The sequence below is a fragment of the Sciurus carolinensis genome, chromosome 7, assembly GCF_902686445.1.
Source record: "Sciurus carolinensis chromosome 7, mSciCar1.2, whole genome shotgun sequence".
NCBI lineage: Eukaryota > Metazoa > Chordata > Mammalia > Rodentia > Sciuridae > Sciurus > Sciurus carolinensis.
The window spans coordinates 153,639,134-153,657,175 of record NC_062219.1 but is presented as its reverse complement, the minus strand read 5'-3'; the positions used below and the strand labels follow the sequence as shown (position 1 = coordinate 153,657,175).

The 18,042-nt window shown below is 50.6% G+C and overlaps 1 protein-coding gene and 1 long non-coding RNA gene across 4 annotated transcripts in view; one reads left to right on the top strand and one right to left on the bottom strand.

Annotated features, from left to right (window-relative positions):
• Window positions 1–458: 458 nt before the first annotated feature.
• Window positions 459–8,565, bottom strand: LOC124989106 (uncharacterized). The gene is made up of 3 exons (XR_007109561.1): window positions 4,549–8,565; window positions 2,820–2,874; window positions 459–1,453 (listed from the first exon to the last, which is right to left on the bottom strand). It is a non-coding gene; the product is annotated as an uncharacterized LOC124989106 (long non-coding RNA).
• A 487-nt stretch (window positions 8,566–9,052) lies between these two features.
• Window positions 9,053–18,042, top strand: part of Ripor2 (RHO family interacting cell polarization regulator 2) — a 104,852-nt gene continuing 95,862 nt past the window's right edge. For all 3 annotated transcript variants that reach the window (XM_047559043.1, XM_047559042.1, XM_047559045.1), the window contains exon 1: window positions 9,053–9,201. In XM_047559043.1, the coding sequence (XP_047414999.1) occupies window positions 9,141–9,201 (61 nt within the window). In that variant the 5' untranslated portion in view covers window positions 9,053–9,140. The remainder of the gene's footprint in view (window positions 9,202–18,042) is intronic.

Genomic DNA, 18,042 nt, shown 5'->3' with positions numbered 1-18,042 from the left:
CACCAAAACCACACCTCAGGAAGCCTTCAGGAGGTTGAAGGTCAAGGCCGTTTCACTGCAGATTCGAGAGGCTTCTCCCACAACTGAGGTGCCTGAGGCCTGAGAACCGGGATCCCTGCAACCCAGCAGGAGGGCAGGAGGGCCTAAGGCAGGCCCGAGCATTTCCCCTCACTCTCCAAGCTTCTTAAGAAACAAAAGCACCTCTATTGGTATTAACACTGCCATCACAAGGAACCAGGAGGTCCCCAGGAGTACAAGGGAAAGCAAGACCCATATTTTTCCAAGAGCAAAGAAGGGATTGTTGGAGAAGAAGGAGAGAGAAAGGAAAGGGAAAGAATGTTGTTTATGGGACATGCACTGCCAACTTTCTCCCCTTACAGAGTTATCTGGTCCAAGAAAGAACCTACCAGAATTATGATCATCGGAGAAGATCCACAATCAATCACAGCACGTTACTTTTGAGTAGTTTTTATCAGATGCAGTTCAACAAAAGAAACTAGTAGGAGCTGTTCCTGGAACACTTGGCACTTAGCACCCAGTTCATGCTGGTCCAGGGGCACTAACACTAATGACAAGCACCACACCCACGTGCCCCAGGAAGCTGCTCGTCCTCCCTGGGTTAGGCGGTGAGTGCAGAGTAGCAGGGCACCTGCCCTCGGGGCTGCCCCTCCTCGCCCTCACAAGCCCTTTGTGAAAACCCGGGAGACCACATGGGACAATTCACCCAGCATCCCAGCATCCCACCGTTGCTCCAGGCCGCCTCTTCCAGAGACCAGGCTGCTCCCTGGGGCTCTCCCTGGGGGAAAGGAGCGGCACCCTCAGAACACCTGCTCCCCAGCTTCCAGTCTGCAGGTGTTGTCCTCGACTCCGACTCCGGGGGTTAGTGAGCCTGCCACCACTGCCACGTCTCCACAACCCTGAGGAGGAGTGGCTGGCATCTGCCGAGTGCGCAGAGGGAGGACGCTCTGCCCCACTGTCTCCAGGTTTGCTTGCTTACCTCGGAGCCCCCCCCCCCCGAAAGCTGGCCCCACCTTACTGTGCCGCAACCTGACCCTAAGAGTGTCCAGAAAAGCCGGGAGCCCCTTCCCATGCAGAACCCGAGAGGGGAGGCCCGACTGCTGAATGGCAAGGATTTGGGTTGGCAGTCCTCAGGGACTGTGGCCGTGGGGGATGTCTCTGAAATAAATCTACAGTGACAGTGACTTCAAAACCTTCCACCTCATGATGGTGTGGGTCGTCTTTGGTGTCCTGGGTTCTGGAAGGTTGTTTGCCTCCTGCTCGTGGCTGTGAGCTGAGGGGCTCAGCTTGTTCTTGCTCCCTGCTGGGGTGGCCCCAGCGCCTGCTCTGATCTCCACCCTTGTTTGTGAGCCTGCTCCACTGCCTGCAGCTGCTTGTGGTCTCGCAGAGGATGATGGGTGGCCCTCCTCAGCCTGTTATCGCAGCAGATACAGTTCTGGGAAGAGAAAAAAAAAGGGTCTTGTTTTGAAGAGGAGAGTAAGAGAGACTGACTGGGATGTGCAGATAAGAGGGGCCTCTCAACTGAAATCAGAGACCAGCAGCAGAGGAGGGAAGGCCCCGTCCAGGCCTCGGAGGAGAGACCCTTGGACACGGCAAAGTCTCTCTGGGGGTAGCCTGAGCTCACAGTTAAAAGGGGGGATTTTTTTTTAAATACGCAGAGTGATTGACAGCTACCCATGAGCGACCATCCCAGGGGACAAAGGGAAGAGGGAGGGCCAGGAGCCCAGCACACCCAGCATTAGAGCCTGCTGAGCAGGGCTCCTCTCCCCTCCCTCCTGACCTCCCCTCCCTCCCTTCCTCTTTCCTCCCCACCTCCCCGCCTCCCTGCCTTCCTCCTACTCCCTTCCTTCTCCTCTTTTATTCTTAATCTCCTCCTCCTCCTAATTCTTCAGCTGGCCTCTTCTCTCAGTTAAAAGGAAGAGGAAGCTGGGTGTGGTGGTGTACACGGGCCATCCCAGAGACTCAGGAGGCTGGAACTAGAGGATCACAAGTTCGAGGCCAGCCTGGGCAACTTAAAGAGAAAACCCAGAGGCTGGGGTGTACCCCTGTGGAATGCACCCCTGCCACGCAGGGAGGCAAGGAAGGAGCCAGCGGGTGGACATCTGTCCCCCAGCTTGGCCGTGGTCTGCCACACTGTTTTGGGGAGGGAAGCAGGTTTTGCTGCCCCAGTTCAAGCTGAGAAGTCACCATCCAGCTAAGAAGAGGCGGGGACATTGAGCAGCCGGTCAGGGCAGCGGTGCCCCCTTCCCTCCTGGGCAGGGCCGTCCCCCTCCGAGCTCTAGGAACACGTTCTCTTTATCGCTGGTTCTATGTTCACCGTCTTTCTGAATTGCGATTTACATTTCAGAGCGAGACGTTGGAGAAGAGCAGGCGCTGCTGCCAGTGCACCAGGGAGCAGGTCGTCCTTGTCTGTCATTTGCCATCTCCATCCAGATGGAGTCTGACACTAGGGGTCTCCTGGACACCTGGCAGGGCGGGCCCTACAGGGGTCTCACTCAGATCATGTGAGCGTGAAGTCTGTCCAGTGGCCTTTACCTGTTTAGGCAAAAACCACGTACCTCTCACATATCTAAGAAAGTCACCACGAGTTCTAAGTTAGAAAGGGTGTGATTTATAGAGTGGTGTATGTGACATCCCGAGTGTCCGTTGAGATATGCGGACATGCTTTTGGAGATTTGGAAATCTACGTTATTCCTTTCTCTTGTTGAATCTGTATTCCTATTCTGTCTCCCCCACAGAACTTTATCCTAATTGTTAAGACAACTCCTCAGACAAATTAACCAAGTTTTATCCAAACTCACCATTAGAGAAAGAGTCCTGAGGCAGCCTCCATAAACATTCTCTGTTGGTATAGGCCTATACTAGGAAACAAAAGGTCATCATTAAAAGACAAGCTTTGTTTTGTTTTGTTTTTTAAGAATTTCTAGTTTTAGATCATTAGAATCAGTATAAGACTAAAACTTGGGCAGGTTAGAATAAATCAATATTCCAGAAAGGCTCTAACATCATTAAAATCCATTAGATTGGAGCTGGGGAGACAGCTCAGTTGGTAGAGTGCTTGCCTTGTAAGCACAAGGCCCTGGGTTCGATCCCCAGCATCAAAAAAAAAAAAAAAAAAAAAAACCATTAGATTGCCAGTAGATGGATGGAAATGGAGACCATCGTGCTAAGTGAAATAAGCCCATCCCAAAACACCAAAGACCAAATGTGCTCTGTGATATGTACATGCTGACTCACAATAAGGGGAGTGGGTAGTAGGAAAAAATGGAAGTACTTCGGATCAGAGAGACAAAGGGGAACAAAGGGAAGGGAGGGTGGAATGGGAACAGGACAGATAGTAAAATGAATCGGACATCTCTTTCCTGTGTGCATGTGTGATTATACGATCTGTGCAACTCTACATCACGTACTAGCAGACGAAGGGGAAGTCATGCTCACCCCATGTGTGTTTAATATGTCAAAATACATTCTACTCATGTATGACTAATAAGAACAAATAAAGAGGAAGAAGGAAACCATTATAAAAGGAATAGGACTATTTTGGAGATGCTCAATACCAGGAACCCTAGATGTAAGTTTCAGGAGGTCCTGCTAATGGTATCATCAACAAATTTTCCTGCACCCCAAATTTGGACAGTATTCCCCCTCTCAATGGAAGGTAGTTTTATACTTGGAAGTTTGTTTTGGTTTGGTTTGGTTTTTGAGTAGTCTATCATATTTTTGTGAAAGAAAAAGATGTATGTGTGTGTTTGTATATATTTTTCTTGTGACTGCATGGTTTTAAGTATTAAATTTTTTGTACAGATAGCCATCATTATAAGACAAAATAAGGAACACTAGAAGTAACTGTCATTGGTAAATGTAAGGTACATTTAGATGCATTTTTGCTGATAACTCTTTTCCTTCCATCTTACTTAAAAGGCCACTGTATAAAGTAGTAATGACACCTGTGTCAACAGACATGTACTATGTAAAGATGTAACTTGTGTTTTGATAACAGCATGAAGGAGAGGGAAGGGGACTTGATCCAAGTTTCTATTTACTATTGAAATTCAGGTGGTGATAATCCAAATTAGATTGTTATAAACTAGGATGCTAATTGTAATCCCCAGGGCAATCACTAAGAAAACAAGTTTTAGACTACAGCAAAAGAAATGATGAGAAAGTTAAAATGGTACACTAGAAAATATCTAATACAAATAATTGAATGACCCCACCGTAACAAAATTCCCTTTATTTTTATTTACTTATACATGTGAACTTGGCTACTTAGCTGAGGAAAATAAAATATCAGAATATATATAACTAATTCCTGTGTCTTTATAGCAAAAATTAGTGTTCATTAACAATGAATGAAATTTTTTAAAGTCACTAATTGCAAATTAAACCCTCCCAGCAATTATACCCTTAGCCCAAGGCTGGGACGTGCCAACCATACCCACTGTGGGTCTTGCTGTGGATCATTCTGGGGGGGCCCTTCTCCTTCTTCCTGAGGAGTGGGAATGACCCAGTGGGCAGTCACCCCATTACCTTTAGTCCTACTGGAGAAGCCCAACCAGGGCTGTGGGCAGCTCGCCCTGCAGGCTTCCCAGCACTGCGGTAAGTGGCCCTCAGTGTGGCTCCTGCACCTGTGGTGCCCTGAGCTGGGTGGGGAGGGACTTCCACAGCTCCAGAGGGCTGCCACCTGGAACCAGGAGCACGCTGAACGGCCACGCGCCTTTGGCCCCAGCTCTCCCTCTGTGGCATCTTGCAGCCGGACACATTTCCTCTGCATCCTCTGGCGACATCACCCAAAGAAGGGGCTGCTTCTGGCCTGTGGACCTTGCACCTCGTTGTCCTTTCTTGGTTCCGGCCACTCCTGCAGCCTGGGTTCCTTCTCCTCCTCGCTCTCCTTTCAGTTTGAGACATCTGCCTGCCTGGCGCCGACCCCTCTGCCTGCTCTGAAGTCAGGGTACCTGAAAGGTGGGCATTTTGGCAGCGCCTTGCAGAGGGCGTGGGCGGGTCTCGGGGGCACAATCTTGGGGGGCTGCCTCCCGTGGGAACAGGGTCCGCCTGCGGGTGGTTTTCCCAGCCGGGCGCTTCCTCCTCTGAGTGATTCACAGATGACATTTCAAGATTTCAAAACAGCGAGCCCAGCAGAGATGTTTTAAATTGATCAGTAAGTCAAGGATCACTGTGACCACGTCGTCGTGCCAGGAGACAGCGGCCCTGCACGCCACGCGCCCTGCCGCCCAGGGCTCCTGAAATCTAGCGGGTACCCACGGGGCGTCTTTGGGATGAACAGACGAACACAGGGCTAGGCAGGCGGTTCCTCGCAGCACCAGCCAGGCCCTGCCCACCTCAGGCCCTCTGTGGCACCGTGGGCACCCACTGTGCAGAGTGTGGGTGACCAGGCTCCTGTGCCCTGACGCCGAGATCCTGCTGTTGAACTCAGCCCCGGTCGTCAGCCTTTGCTCATCCTGGTTCACCCTCGCTTTTGTTCTCCTCCCTGACTTCAGTCCCTGGAGCTGCCAGCCTCGGTTCCCTGAAAAGCCAGGTCCTTTTGTGGTTCCAGACTCCCCCCTCACTTCTCAGCCACAACCGCCCTCTGCACAGACTCAGAGAAGCCAGCTGCCCCCTCATCCCTACACGCTGTGCAGGTGTAGAGATGTCACCCTGTGCCCCTGAAAATAGGTACGACTGAACCGTTTTATTAAAATAAAAACATATGCAAAAATAAAATAAAAATAACTAGGACTCTGTGGTGCTTACTCTGTGCCAAGATGACAGCAACAAGATTACTCTCTGTAGCCTACGGCCCTTATCTAATCACTGGCTGTCCCAGCTTTAGTGTCCTTTCTAGTATGAGTTTGAAGGGACCGGAATGTGCCCTGCAGAATACACCACTTTAGCAAGAGGACTATTTATGACTAAAGGCAATTGAGAAAGAGCAGACTCTGGGATAACCCTCTGACTCCCGCTTTCTGCCTAAAATGAGGTATGAACCTCCCTATGTGGAAGGGACACAGGCCTCCCCGTTTCAGGTGTCCCTCTCCACATCCCAGGAAGAGGGGAACTCAGTCCCTGGAAGGGACTGTGCACAACACCCTTATCCACCTCTCATTCCCTACCAACCTGCCACAGGGAACCCACCTCCTGCCCTGCTGTCTCTGAAGAGTCCCTTCTTCACAAAGTACTGCCCTCCGTTAAAATGGTATGTAAGCCACCACATTGAACCACTTCTTTGGGGTTTGCACTTCTTTTCTGTGAAGACCCTCTGCACATAGACATATTAATAAAATTTGCGTGCCTTTTTTCTTGTTAATCTGTCTATTGTCAGTTTAGTTTGAAGTCCCCAGTTATAAGCATAAGAGGAAAGAGGAAGCTTTTCTGCCTCATCTACAGATTCCTGGACTACCTCCTAAGTGAGAATTCTCACTCTGGCGCTCGGTCTACACCAGAGCTTTCTACCCTCTTAGTTGGGTCACATCCACTCGTGTGCCTCAGGGGCTTTCTGCCTCTCCCTGTGCTAAGGATCGGAGATTCAGAATTTAAGAAGTGGCCCCTGCCCTTGAGGACGGAAGGCAGCCAAACAGATAGGTATTCAAATGCATATGTGACTGGGGGAGGGGCAGCGTTCCCACTGGGGGTCAGAGGGCCTCCTGGGGACAGCGCCCTAGAGGAAGCCCTCCACTCAGCTCTCCAGGGCAGCAGACTGTTCTCAGGTTGGCAGCAGATGCGGAGGGGAGCTTCCAGGCAGAGGGAGTCCTGTGAGCAGAAGCTTGAAGTGCCTGCTTCCGGGCCTGCAGAGAGCTCTGGTTCCTCCCTTCCTTCAGTGTAGCATGGAGTTCAAGAGTCGACTCCCGGCCTGGTCCAATCTCAGCCCCTCCACCACCTGCCAGATGCAGGCCCCCGGGTGGCTCCTGCCACCTCTTGAGAGAACTGTTTGGGCACTGGGGGAGAGTTTCCTGTTGTGAGTATGCTTTTCACATTTGTCCCACTTTGGGACATTTGCATGAACATAATCATGCTGTTTATATTTGTCAGGAAATTTTAGTGGACAGGTCGTGGAAATTCGCTCATATAGATGCGCTCATCTGCAGCTCTTTGGTTTCTAAGTTGACTCCCTGTGTGTTTTCCTCGTCCCGCTAAGGTCACTGTGAACTTCAGAGGGTAAGGACCATGGTGTCTATATTTCCTGCTGTCAAGGAGCTCTTGGTAGCATCTGAGTTGTTCTGAGATTCTTAGCTGTGGTCTAGATGTCTAAACTGGAGAAGAAGAGACTGAGGGCTGCTGAGATTTTGTACAGAGTGGAGGGGTGACCGATCAGTTTCCATCCCCTGAGACTTCATCAGAGAAGAGCTCTAAGCGGCCGGAGAGGCACTCTCCACAAACCTGCTAGACCCCAGGTAACAAAGTGAGCTCCAGTGAGCCACATCTGTGAGGAGATCGCAAGAGAGCTGGGCCAGACCTCAAAGCCTCCAGGGCCTCGTCTGTAGAATGGGATAGCAGCGTCTGTGGCGGTGTGATTCCAGGACCCAGTGCCGGGAAGCGCCGTGGGCGATCTGACCCACCCTCGCCTCTCACTCAGCCACACCACCTGAGCTCAGCCCACCCTGCTTCCCTGCATTGGGACCCACTTTTGATTAGTCCGTGTGATTCACTGCAGCCCTTGACCAGACGCATCCTTCCGGTGCAGATCAGGGCAGGGAGTGGTCAGAAGGCAGGATGCAGAGGAGGTGTAGGGACAGGGCGTCTCAGGTTGTCTGCCTGAGAATTTCCCAGGGGCCACCTGGGGCCAGACGTCCCTCCTCCTTGAGCGCGCTGGGGGAGCTGGTCCTTCCTGGCCCTGGCCGCTGGGCAGCAAGACCTTGGATACCAGTGACAAGCCTTCAAAGTTCTGCTGAGGACTGCGTCAGCCTGGTGGAGAGCAACCGGAGCTCCCTGCAGGACTCCCTGAAGAGTGCCTTTGGGGATTCCAAACACAGGCGGACCTCTGCGGGCACTCAGTGGCCAATTCTGCCCCGCTCTGGGGCGGTGGCTCACGGATGGGCTTCTCCAGCCCATGACCCACACTCCCCTCCAGCACAAGAGAGCACAGCTGTGCGAGGAGGGGACTGTTCTGGGCCTGGGGGGCAGGGGTGGCACTGGGAGTCTTTTCAAAACCAGGCAGTAAATAAGGCCCCAGAAGTAAACACCCAGAGTCAACAGCTCCTCTCACACCTCTATTTGCATCTTCTGAGCTTCTGCCCCCGCTGAGAGGCCCTGGGAAGTCCCAGAGGATGTCCCCACGTGTCTCAGAGATGGGAGCACAGCACACAGATCCAACACTCCAGGCTGCTGGATAAGGTGCGAGGCAGAGGAAGGGCGGCAGCCACCACTCCGCGGTCAGGAGCTGCGTTTCCAGTTACGTTTTCTTCTCTCTCCTTTTCTGATAAAGGTTGAAGTATCCGACCAAGTAACTATTGTGAAATGGCAGTTGTCTCACCAAAACCAGTTATCTGCCACTGACGGTAGATTTCACTGGGACACTGAGAGCCTGGATCCATATTAAATTTGGTTTAAACGATGCAGTTTCCAGTTCTCAAATGCAGGAGGTTTGCAAAAGAGAAAATTCAAGGGCGACAGAGAGAGTTAATTAAGCTCCTGTCCTCCCAGGCCTGCTCTGGGGCTTAGCACGGCAGGCCGCTGGCTTGACTTTCAGATAAATTGTCATTGAAGCAAAACCAAGATAGGAGAAATGTGAACCCCTCTTTCAACACAGCCCATTGTGTTCAAAGTCATAAGCAAGGGAGTTAAGAGCCCACCTCCCTCTTTAAGGAAATATGAAAGGTAGCGCTTTGAAGTAGAATTCATGGCACTCAGATCGAGCGATATCTGCCCTCAGATCCACTGGATCCGCAGCCCCTTCCAAATGGCTCTTTCTTCTCAGCGGTGAGAATCACCTCGCAGGGAAATCCCTCTTCAAGAGGCGCCCAAGCGCTTTCCCCTATGAATGAAGCTGCAGCCCAGGGCAGATGCGGAAGCGGCCCTCCCCTCCCGAGGAGCAGGGAGCAGCGAGCAGCAGTGGGGAAGGAAATCACCCCAGGCAGTGCGGCCAGACAGCCTGGGCGCCGGTTCCTGCAGCTCACTGTCTTCCCAAGATGCAGTTTCTCGATGTCCAGGAGCCTCTGGCTGACGAAGAGGATGATATTTTTGGCGAAGGTAAATGATCTTTCTGGCAGGAGCCCTTCTGGTCCGCTTAGCTTTGTTTTGACACCAAGGAAAACTTTTGCCAGACTGGGCAAGGACTCAGTGCTTTGGAATGATGAGACCCGAGCTTTCTGAGTGAGCAGATGTCAACGTGGGCACCGCGGAGCTCGGGCGAGGTCGGGCAGGGCTGCGAGGGTGCCTCCTGATGCTTTGTGAACAGTCAGGCTGGTAAAGGTTTGCTGTAGGTCAGAAAGCAGTACTGAGTCTTTCCCGTCCCTTTTCAGCTCTGTGGAGTCTGACACCCTGAGGGAAGCTGTCCCGGGTGCTTTCACAGCCAGGCTGCGGGTGGGGCTGGAGGCGGGTGCCGTGGAGCTTGGACCTGCTCCCCTCCTCTGCAGCGCTTGTCGCCCACGGGCATCTCCTGGTCTCACTTTCCCATTCCCAGCTCTCCCACAGATTGGCTGCGCGCTGGGAAGCTTGCTCTTCTTCCAGGTGGCCCACCCAGTAATCCACAGAGGTCCTGTGCCAACGCTGCCCGTGAGACGGGCCGTGGGCGAGAACCTTCCTAGAATTGAACCCGCCTAAGTCAGTGGGAATCTGGGCCCAGGGATCTTGAGAATTAGGTTATTTCCCATAAAAAAAAAAAAAGTCCAGTCAATTTCTAAGGACTCTATCAAGTAAGTTTTTAAAAGAAGCAGTGGTGAGCCTCTTACGATGGTTACCTGAGTAATACGAGTTCATGAAGAAAAATCAGAGCGCACTGTGCAGTACGAGTGCCCCGTCCTGCGGTCAGCTGGTTTAACTGCGGTCAGTATTGGTTTCTGTCTTTCTTATTTTGTTCCAGTCACCGAAATAATTAAAATGACAATTTGGGTTTTTATCACGACTTACCCCGGTTTGGAGAATGTCTGCCTGGGCTTCGCTGCTGTTCGCCGCGTCGGTCTGTGGCTCCACCCACGCGACAGGCACCGAGGGCCACCCTCGAGGTCAAACTTAGGCTCCATTCTTTGGCTTTGGCTTCCACTTGAAGATGTCTTCTCTGGCTCTGTCCACATAGATGCTAACACTCGTGCACTCTTACAAATGTGCGCCAGCGGGAAGACAGGCCTGGGCTGGACGATTTGGTAATTACTAGCCCACTCTTCCTACCGGGAATAGTTTTTCAGAATGTCCATCCTGTTTCCTTCCCAAAGGGATTTTCCTCTTGGCTAGCTACAGAGCTGAAGAGCGCCCTCTACAGACTGGGGATCCTGCTCTGGATGGGGGGCGGTTCTTCCTGAAGGGAGGGTTAAGACCTGCACAGAGCAGGGGTTGATGCACTGTAGGGACCGTCTCCAGGGCACACGATTGCCAGGTGATTGTAACCTTGACAGCCAGGCTGGACAGTCAGGTGGAGAGTCAGAGGAGATCTAGCCTGGAGTTGTTCCTGCTGATGCTGCCTGTGCCTCCTGGGCTTTCTCCATGGTGCCATGGACAGCAAGCTATTGGGTTGCCCAGCAGATTCCGGATGTTCTCGTTGCTCCTGAGAGTGGTGTGCTTGCCCCTCTCCGAACCGATGGTCTCATTTGCCTTGATCCCTGGCGATCAGAGAGAGAAACCTGGCAAGGCTGACATTCAGCATATCGCGCTTCAGCTTTCAGAGTTAGGGCTGGTGGGAGGAAGCTCGGCCAGCTGGCGCCTCTCTCTCAGCAAGCTCAATGCCAGGAGATATCGTGAGCTCTGCAGTTGCAGGGCCTGGGCTCACGATGTGGCTTTAAGCAGGTTGCTTACTCTCTCTGCACCTTAGCTTGTCTCTCATAATGCAGAGCGCAGACCCCGTGGGGCTGTGCGCAGAACAAGTGCTCTCACGGGGAGAGGGCTTAGAACGGTGCCTACAGGTGGACGTACTCATAGATGCTAATTCCCACATCTCAAGGAATGTTTTCATCAGATTTTTTTCGCATGTCTGGTTAGTGGATTCAAAGCAGGATTCCTTTACAGAACATCAGTGTGCAGGTAACTTTTCAGAGATTAATGTGGTGGAAACAGCCCTGGAGTAGTCATTGCCCGCCTGCTCAGCAGCCACACCCCTGCTGTGACAGAGCTGCGGGGACTTGGGCAGGTCTTCATCCTCCCCAGCCTCACTCTTCATCTCAAACCAGAGGGTCGACTGCATTCTCTGAGATCTCACTTCTTAAAACCTCAGAATTCTACTTATTCTTTTCTGCACAGTGACATGTCTCCCTAGACCTTGTGCCTGCTCTAGGCCTCACCCACGGGACTGGCTCACTTTCCATCCTACGGAGGCAGAAGGCTTTCCTCTAACATAAAGAAAGAACACGCCCAGGGGCTGATCACTAGGGCAATGATGTGCCCTTGCAGCCAACACTTTTTAAAGGAAACTTTGTCCCCTAGAGGAACAGGTTTAGAATTTAGGTTTATTTAGTTAGATAGACAGATAGAGTGATTGATTCGTTTAGATACACAGACCACATAAAGACCTTGAGGGTGGGGCGTGTCATACTGATGTTTTTCTGCCTCTCCGAATCTTGTTTGCTCCAGCTATTGTTTTCTGTGGTTAAAGAAAATGTTAAGGTTTACAGAGCGAGGAAGCACTGGTGTGTAACTCTGGTCTTTTCTACAGCAGGTTGCACAGGAAGAGAGAGAGCGAGCGAGAAACAGCCTCCACCCACACACCACACCCCAACCCCGGTGTTTATTCTCTCTCTCTCTCTCTCTCTCTCTCTCTCTCACACACACACACACACACACACACACACACACACACACGGCCTTCAGTTTGCTTTTTGAACACCACCGACTTCATTATATCATTTAGATCCTAGATGCGATCTTCCTTGGGAAATGACTGATTTGATTATCAGGGTATTCAAAAAACAGTAATTAGATTCAGAGCCTCTCTTCCCCCGGCTGCCTCAAACTTATCAAATTCAAGGGCTTTTATCTGTTCCGTCACTGTGTGATCTTGACAGTCAGCCTGGCGAACGTCAGAAATAGCCAGATGGGTGACCGCGGTGATGGTGACGGTAATGGCCTTGGTGATGGTGGTGACTGAGGAGAACACAGGGCCGCGCACAGGAGGCCTGAGCAGACTCGAGCCGGCAGAATTCCCGTGTGGGGGGACAGTTCCCTGGCACTGTCCACGTCTCGCTGCTGAGATGACTCCTGAGCACAAGTTAGAGCCGCAGTGGCCTCCTTCCTCAGAGAGGCCGGGCCAGCTGCCTGCACGTGCAGCCTGCTCAGGGATCCGCTGTCCAGCTGCCAGCAGAGCAGGAGACATGGCGGGCTTACAGCACATGTGCAAAGGACTCTCGGGCTCCTGTTCCCTGCACCTTGGCAAACCTGATAAGATCCCGCTTCGTGGCCACAGGAACAGCAAGACTCGTGCCACATCTTCTGACGTGCCCCGGAGCTGGGACGGCACCGCATCGCAGAGAGGCCCTCTCCTGAGTAACAGTGTCCCAGAAAGTCAGTGCCACCTCCCCAGCGAAGGCAGAGCCCGCCAGGGAGACATGAGCTGGCAAGGGGAGGTCCATGGACCAGGGCTGCAGGCGGCTCTTGAAGAGACCCGCAGGGGAGCGGGTGCAAGGCCACCTCTTGACTCAGCCGCTAACCTTTCCCCAGGCTGCCAGTCAGACTCTTCCTCTTTCAAAGGGAACGTGGACTCCGAGCAGGCAGTGGGATTGCAAAAGGCCTGTCAAGAAAGAACTGCCATCAGGGTGCTGGCCACTTTGTGTCTTTAGAGACTGTTATGAAGCCAAGGTAGTTTTTAAAAAATAGGTAAACAATTACACAATCTGTTGAAATCCAGTATATTTTGATACTGTATACTAAATTACATTTGCCCCTTCCAAAATTGGAAGAAAGAGAGAGAGAAAGAAAGAGATTTGGGCATAATGGCACAAGCCTGTAATCTCAGCATTTCAGGAGACTGAGGCAGGAGGATTGCAAATTTGAGGTCAGCCTTAGCAACTTAGTGAGGCCTTCAGCAACTTAGTGAGACCCTGTCTCAAAATAAAGAATAAAAAAGACCTGGGGATGTGGCTCCATGTTTAAGCACAACTGGGATCAATCCCGGGTACCCCAAAGAGAGAGAGAGAGAGAAGGAAAAGAGCAAGTCAGGTGCATGCCTATAATCCCAGCGATTTGGGAGGCTGAGGCAGGAGGATCACAAGTCTGAGGCCAGCCTCAGCAACTTATGGAGGTTCTAGCAACTTAGTGAGACACTGTCTCAAAATTAAAAAAGGGAAAGAGTTGGGGATGTAGCTCAGTGGTAGAGCACCCCAAGTTCAATCCCTAAAAGAAAATACGGGGCAAGGAAGGAAAATAAAGATATGCATACACAGCCAGTAAATTGTGACAGTTTAGATTAGTTGTCAACCCCTTCACGGAAAAAAATCAGAGAAATAGAACCTGAAAGTGCAGGCGCCGGGGTGGAAGGCGGTGGGCTTTCTGCTGGGTCCTGCCGCAGTTTGCATCACATAAGCCGAAACAATCGTCATTCCTTAACTGTGTCGAATCTTTCCAAAGGAATATCTGGGGTTCCTGAGTGGACCCAAGTAGTGGCACAGCAGAAGGGACAGGGCTAGGCTGTCCTAGATTCTTGGGCTGAAGGGAATTGATTACTCTGCTGTCACCGTGTGCCAAGATTGCTGGATCCATCCCCCCTTGGGCTCCTGGATACACTTTGGCTGGGAGTCTTTCCGGCCGGGTCACCGGCACACAGACCTCCCCTCGGTAATTCTTGCCTGCCTGACTCAGCCTTGGATGACTGGAAAACACTCTCTTCCCATAGATGTCTAGGAAGCTTTCTTTGACTGGTGCCAAAGAAGCAGTGTCACTTCAGGGACACACACTAAAATAGCGCCTCACACTGCAGCTATGCAGGCTGTCTAGCCACCAGTCCCCCCTCTTATTTATGGCCTCAGTGACCTCAGGGTAACCTATGCAGATGAGCCCAGCGCTGAAAGGGGCCCCGGTACAGGCCAGGCATCTTAAACGGTCAGGGTAATACCTCCGCGAGCAGCCCGCCGGGTCTGAGCTCCGCAGGCGAAGTGGAAGGAGCACTCGAGGGTGCTTCTGCAGGACGCGGCCTGGAACCCTGGAGTCTGTGCCAGCCCATCGCGCACCTGGTGCTCTTGTAAAGAAAGACGGGAAGAGAAACGTGCGGTCGCTGTGACCACCGGAGGTAAATGGCGAGGACTGTTCTTTCTCCTCCTTGTGAAGCCATTCGCTGATGCCAACAGGCCTGTTGAAGACGCGACCCATCCAGTTCACCAGGCCCTGTGTGCTTCCCTGTGCTCAGCAAGCGCCAGCTTGTTCAGCCTCTGGCTTATTTTCGGATGGCTAGATTTTGCCTGTTGACTGTTTGCCAAAAGCCGTGGGGTTTAACTAAGAAGTTGCCTATTAAGTTGATTCCAGAAGAGACGCTCAAGGAGGAAAAGGTTGAGCCAAATTAAAATGACTGCTTCAAGGACCAGAAGGAAAGTAGGACAATTGGACAGGAAGAAAAAACAAATGAGTGGACCGTCCTAGCAAGTCAAGTGAAAGAAGAAAGGGACCCACATAGGGCAAGGTGGGACCCCAACACACCCACAAGTCCCCCACATGAAGCGGGGGTCCAGGCTCTCCCGTGCTGCTCCCCGGGCGTCTGGAGGGCCTGGGGGTCTCGAGGCACCTGTGCACCCTGGGAGGAAAGAAGGCTGAGAGGAGAACCTGAGCTCCCTCCAAGCCAGGGTGCCACGCAGGTCACACACTGAGTCACCTCCACTGTGTGGTGTAGACGGAGACATCTCACCCACCACCTGGGGCCTCCTGTCATGGGGACAACAAGCTACTCCTTCTCGTTTCCATGTTTGTAAGAGAAAGATTTGACCCATGCTGCAATAGCAATCGGAAGGCAGAGATAAGGAGCCAGGTGTGGTGGTGCATGCCTGTAATCCCAGAGACTTGGGAGGCTGAGGCAGGAGGATCATAAGCAAGGCCAGCCTCAGCAACTTAAGGAGACACTGTCTCAAAATAAAAAGTAGAAAAGGCTGGGGGTGTAGCTCAGTGGTGGAGCACCTGGTTCCACCGCAGTATCATGAAGAAACGAAACAGGCAGAGATGATGTCCAGTTGGCCACAGAAGGTGCATCAGTGTTATTTATAGCATCCTCGCTCCTCCACAGGTGGACTCTGAAGTTTTTCATGCCTAACCTAATGTATGCTTCAGGCAAACGACAGTTAATCCATTAAGTCCCAAGTTTTCAGTTCTGATATTTCTTTTTTCTTTTCTTCCTTCCTTTCTTTCTTTCTTTCTTTCTTTCTTTCTTTTTTTTTTTTTTTTTTTTTTTTGATTCATTGTATATAAATGGGGCACAACTTTCTCTGGTTGTACACGAAGTAGAGTCACGCCATTTATATAATCATACGTGTACATAGGGTCATGACGTTTGTCTCATTCCATTATCTTTCTTTCCCCCCACCCCCTACCCCCTCTACACAATCCATCCTTCTTCCATTTTTCCCTTACCCACTCCCCACCCCATTTTTTATCATCCTCCACTTATCAGAGAAAACATTCGGTCTTTAGTTTTTTGGTATTGGCTTATCTCACTTAGCATGATATTCTCCAACTCCATCCATTTACCTGCAAATGCCATAATTTTATTCTTTGTGGCTGAATAATATTCCATTGTGTATATATACCACAGTTTCTTTATCCATTCATCTATTGAAGGGCATCTAGGTTGGTTCCACAATCTAGCTATTGTGAATTGAGCTTCTATAAACATTGATGTGGCTGTGTCACTGTAGTATGCTGATTTTAAGTCCTTTGGGTATAGGCCAAGGAGTAGGATAGCTGGGTCAAATGGTGGGTCCATTCCAAGTTTTCTAAGGAATCTCCACTGCTTTCCAGAGTGGCTGCACTAATTTGCAACCTCACCAGCAATGTATGAGTGTACCTTTTTCCCCACATTCTTCTCATCAACCTATTGTTGCTTGTATTCTTGATAATAGACATTTTAACTGGGGTGAGATGGAATCTTAGGGTAGTTTTGATTTGCATTTCTTTTATTACTAGAGATGTCGAACATTTTTTCACCTATCTGTTGATTGCTTGGAGATCTTCTTCTGTGAAGTGTCTGCTCAGTTCCCTAGCCCCTTTATTGATTGGGTTATTTGTATTTTGGTGTAAAGTTTTTTGAGTTCTTTATAGATTCTGGACATCAGTGCTCTATCTGAAGTGTGCGTGGTAAAGATTTCCTCCCACTCTGTAGGCTCTCTCGTCACATTGTTAATTATTTCCTTTGCTGAGAAAAAGCTTCTTAGTTTGAATCTATCCCATTTATTGATTCCTGCTTTTATTTCTTGTGCTTTGGAAGTCATGTTAAGGAAATCTGGTCCTAAGCTGACATGATGAAGATTTGGGCCTACTTTTTCTTCTATATGGTGCAGGGTCTCTGGTCTAATTCCTAGGTCCTTGATCCATTTTGAGTTGAGTTTTGTGCAGGGTGAGAGGTAGGGGTTTCATTTCATTTTTCTGCATATGAATTTTCCATTTTCCCAGTACCATTTGTTGAAGAGACTGTCTTTTCTCCATTGTTTGTTTTGGCATCTTTGTCTAGTATGAGGTGACTGTATTTATGTGGGTTTGTCTCCATGTCTTCTCTCCTGTACCATTGGCCTACCTGTCTATTTTGGTGCCAATACTGTGCCGTTTTTGTTACTATTGCTCCGTAGTAGAGTTGAAGATCTCTGCAGATATTTCAAAGAACTTGACATGGGTGCATTGAAATAGGCTGGCGATCATAGTGGAAAGCTTATTACGTGACATCATCATTAATAATAATAATGAATGTTATCGCTAATCATTTATCTACTACTTTTCTCAAAAGAATAGAACTCTAAAAGCACAGAAAATTATTTCAAGGATACTATAAATAGTATGTTTGTTGGTGAGTTTAGGTTTTTTAGGGATCCCACGTAGGGATGATGGGACAGAACAGGTGAAGGAGACGATGGTGGATACAAGGTACAGATCTTAAAATGTAGAATATAAAAGCGAGGTGACCATGAGTGCGTGGGGGCGGGGGCGGCGAGTCTGTTTTTCCGGTGATGGAAGAGAAAGCACTCACATCAGACTTGGGAAGGTTTTCGCTGATGGGGAAGCTGGTGAGTGGGGAGGAGGTCCGCAGGTCTTCGTGTTCTGTGCAGCTCCCTCCTGTGTGGCCTGTGGGGAGTGGAGGGCGGCCCTGTTTGCACCCTGGGACTCAGGCTCCGCTGGACCCCACTCTGTATCATCTATTCAGAGCTGGTAGTCATGAGCTCCACAACGAGGGGAGAATGACGTCTCAGATCGCAAGCTGTCAGCTGGCTGAGCTGTCGACTCGGCCTTCTGTCCTCTGGAAGTTGGCCTTCGGAAAGCCCCAGCGGGAACAAACACGGAGCGTTTTCTGTAGTAGGATCCTTTCCGTCCATCGATAACAACACGAGGTACTGTGGAGTGACATGTAAAAAAACATGCCTGAGATTCAATGTGCAAGTGTGCTTTGCGGAAGGTGCTCTTTACTCCCGTAGGCAGCTTATGTGACTGACACCCTGGGAAACAAACTCTTCTCAAGTTCTGGTGCACGTGCCGTGGGCTCCATTAGCATCTCTCAGAATCAAAAACCATCAAAACTTAAAGTCTCACCATGAAGCCTAACAACAGCCTCTTTAGGGAGCGCTGCTGTTCTGAGTGATGTGCACTCTGCAATCGGGGCGCATATCGTGGCTCAGCCTGCCAGCATTTCCAGAGCAGGGCCAGGCACCTTCCCCAGCCTGGGGCTGTACTAGGCATTCTGCACACAGAGACTCTGAAGCTACTGCT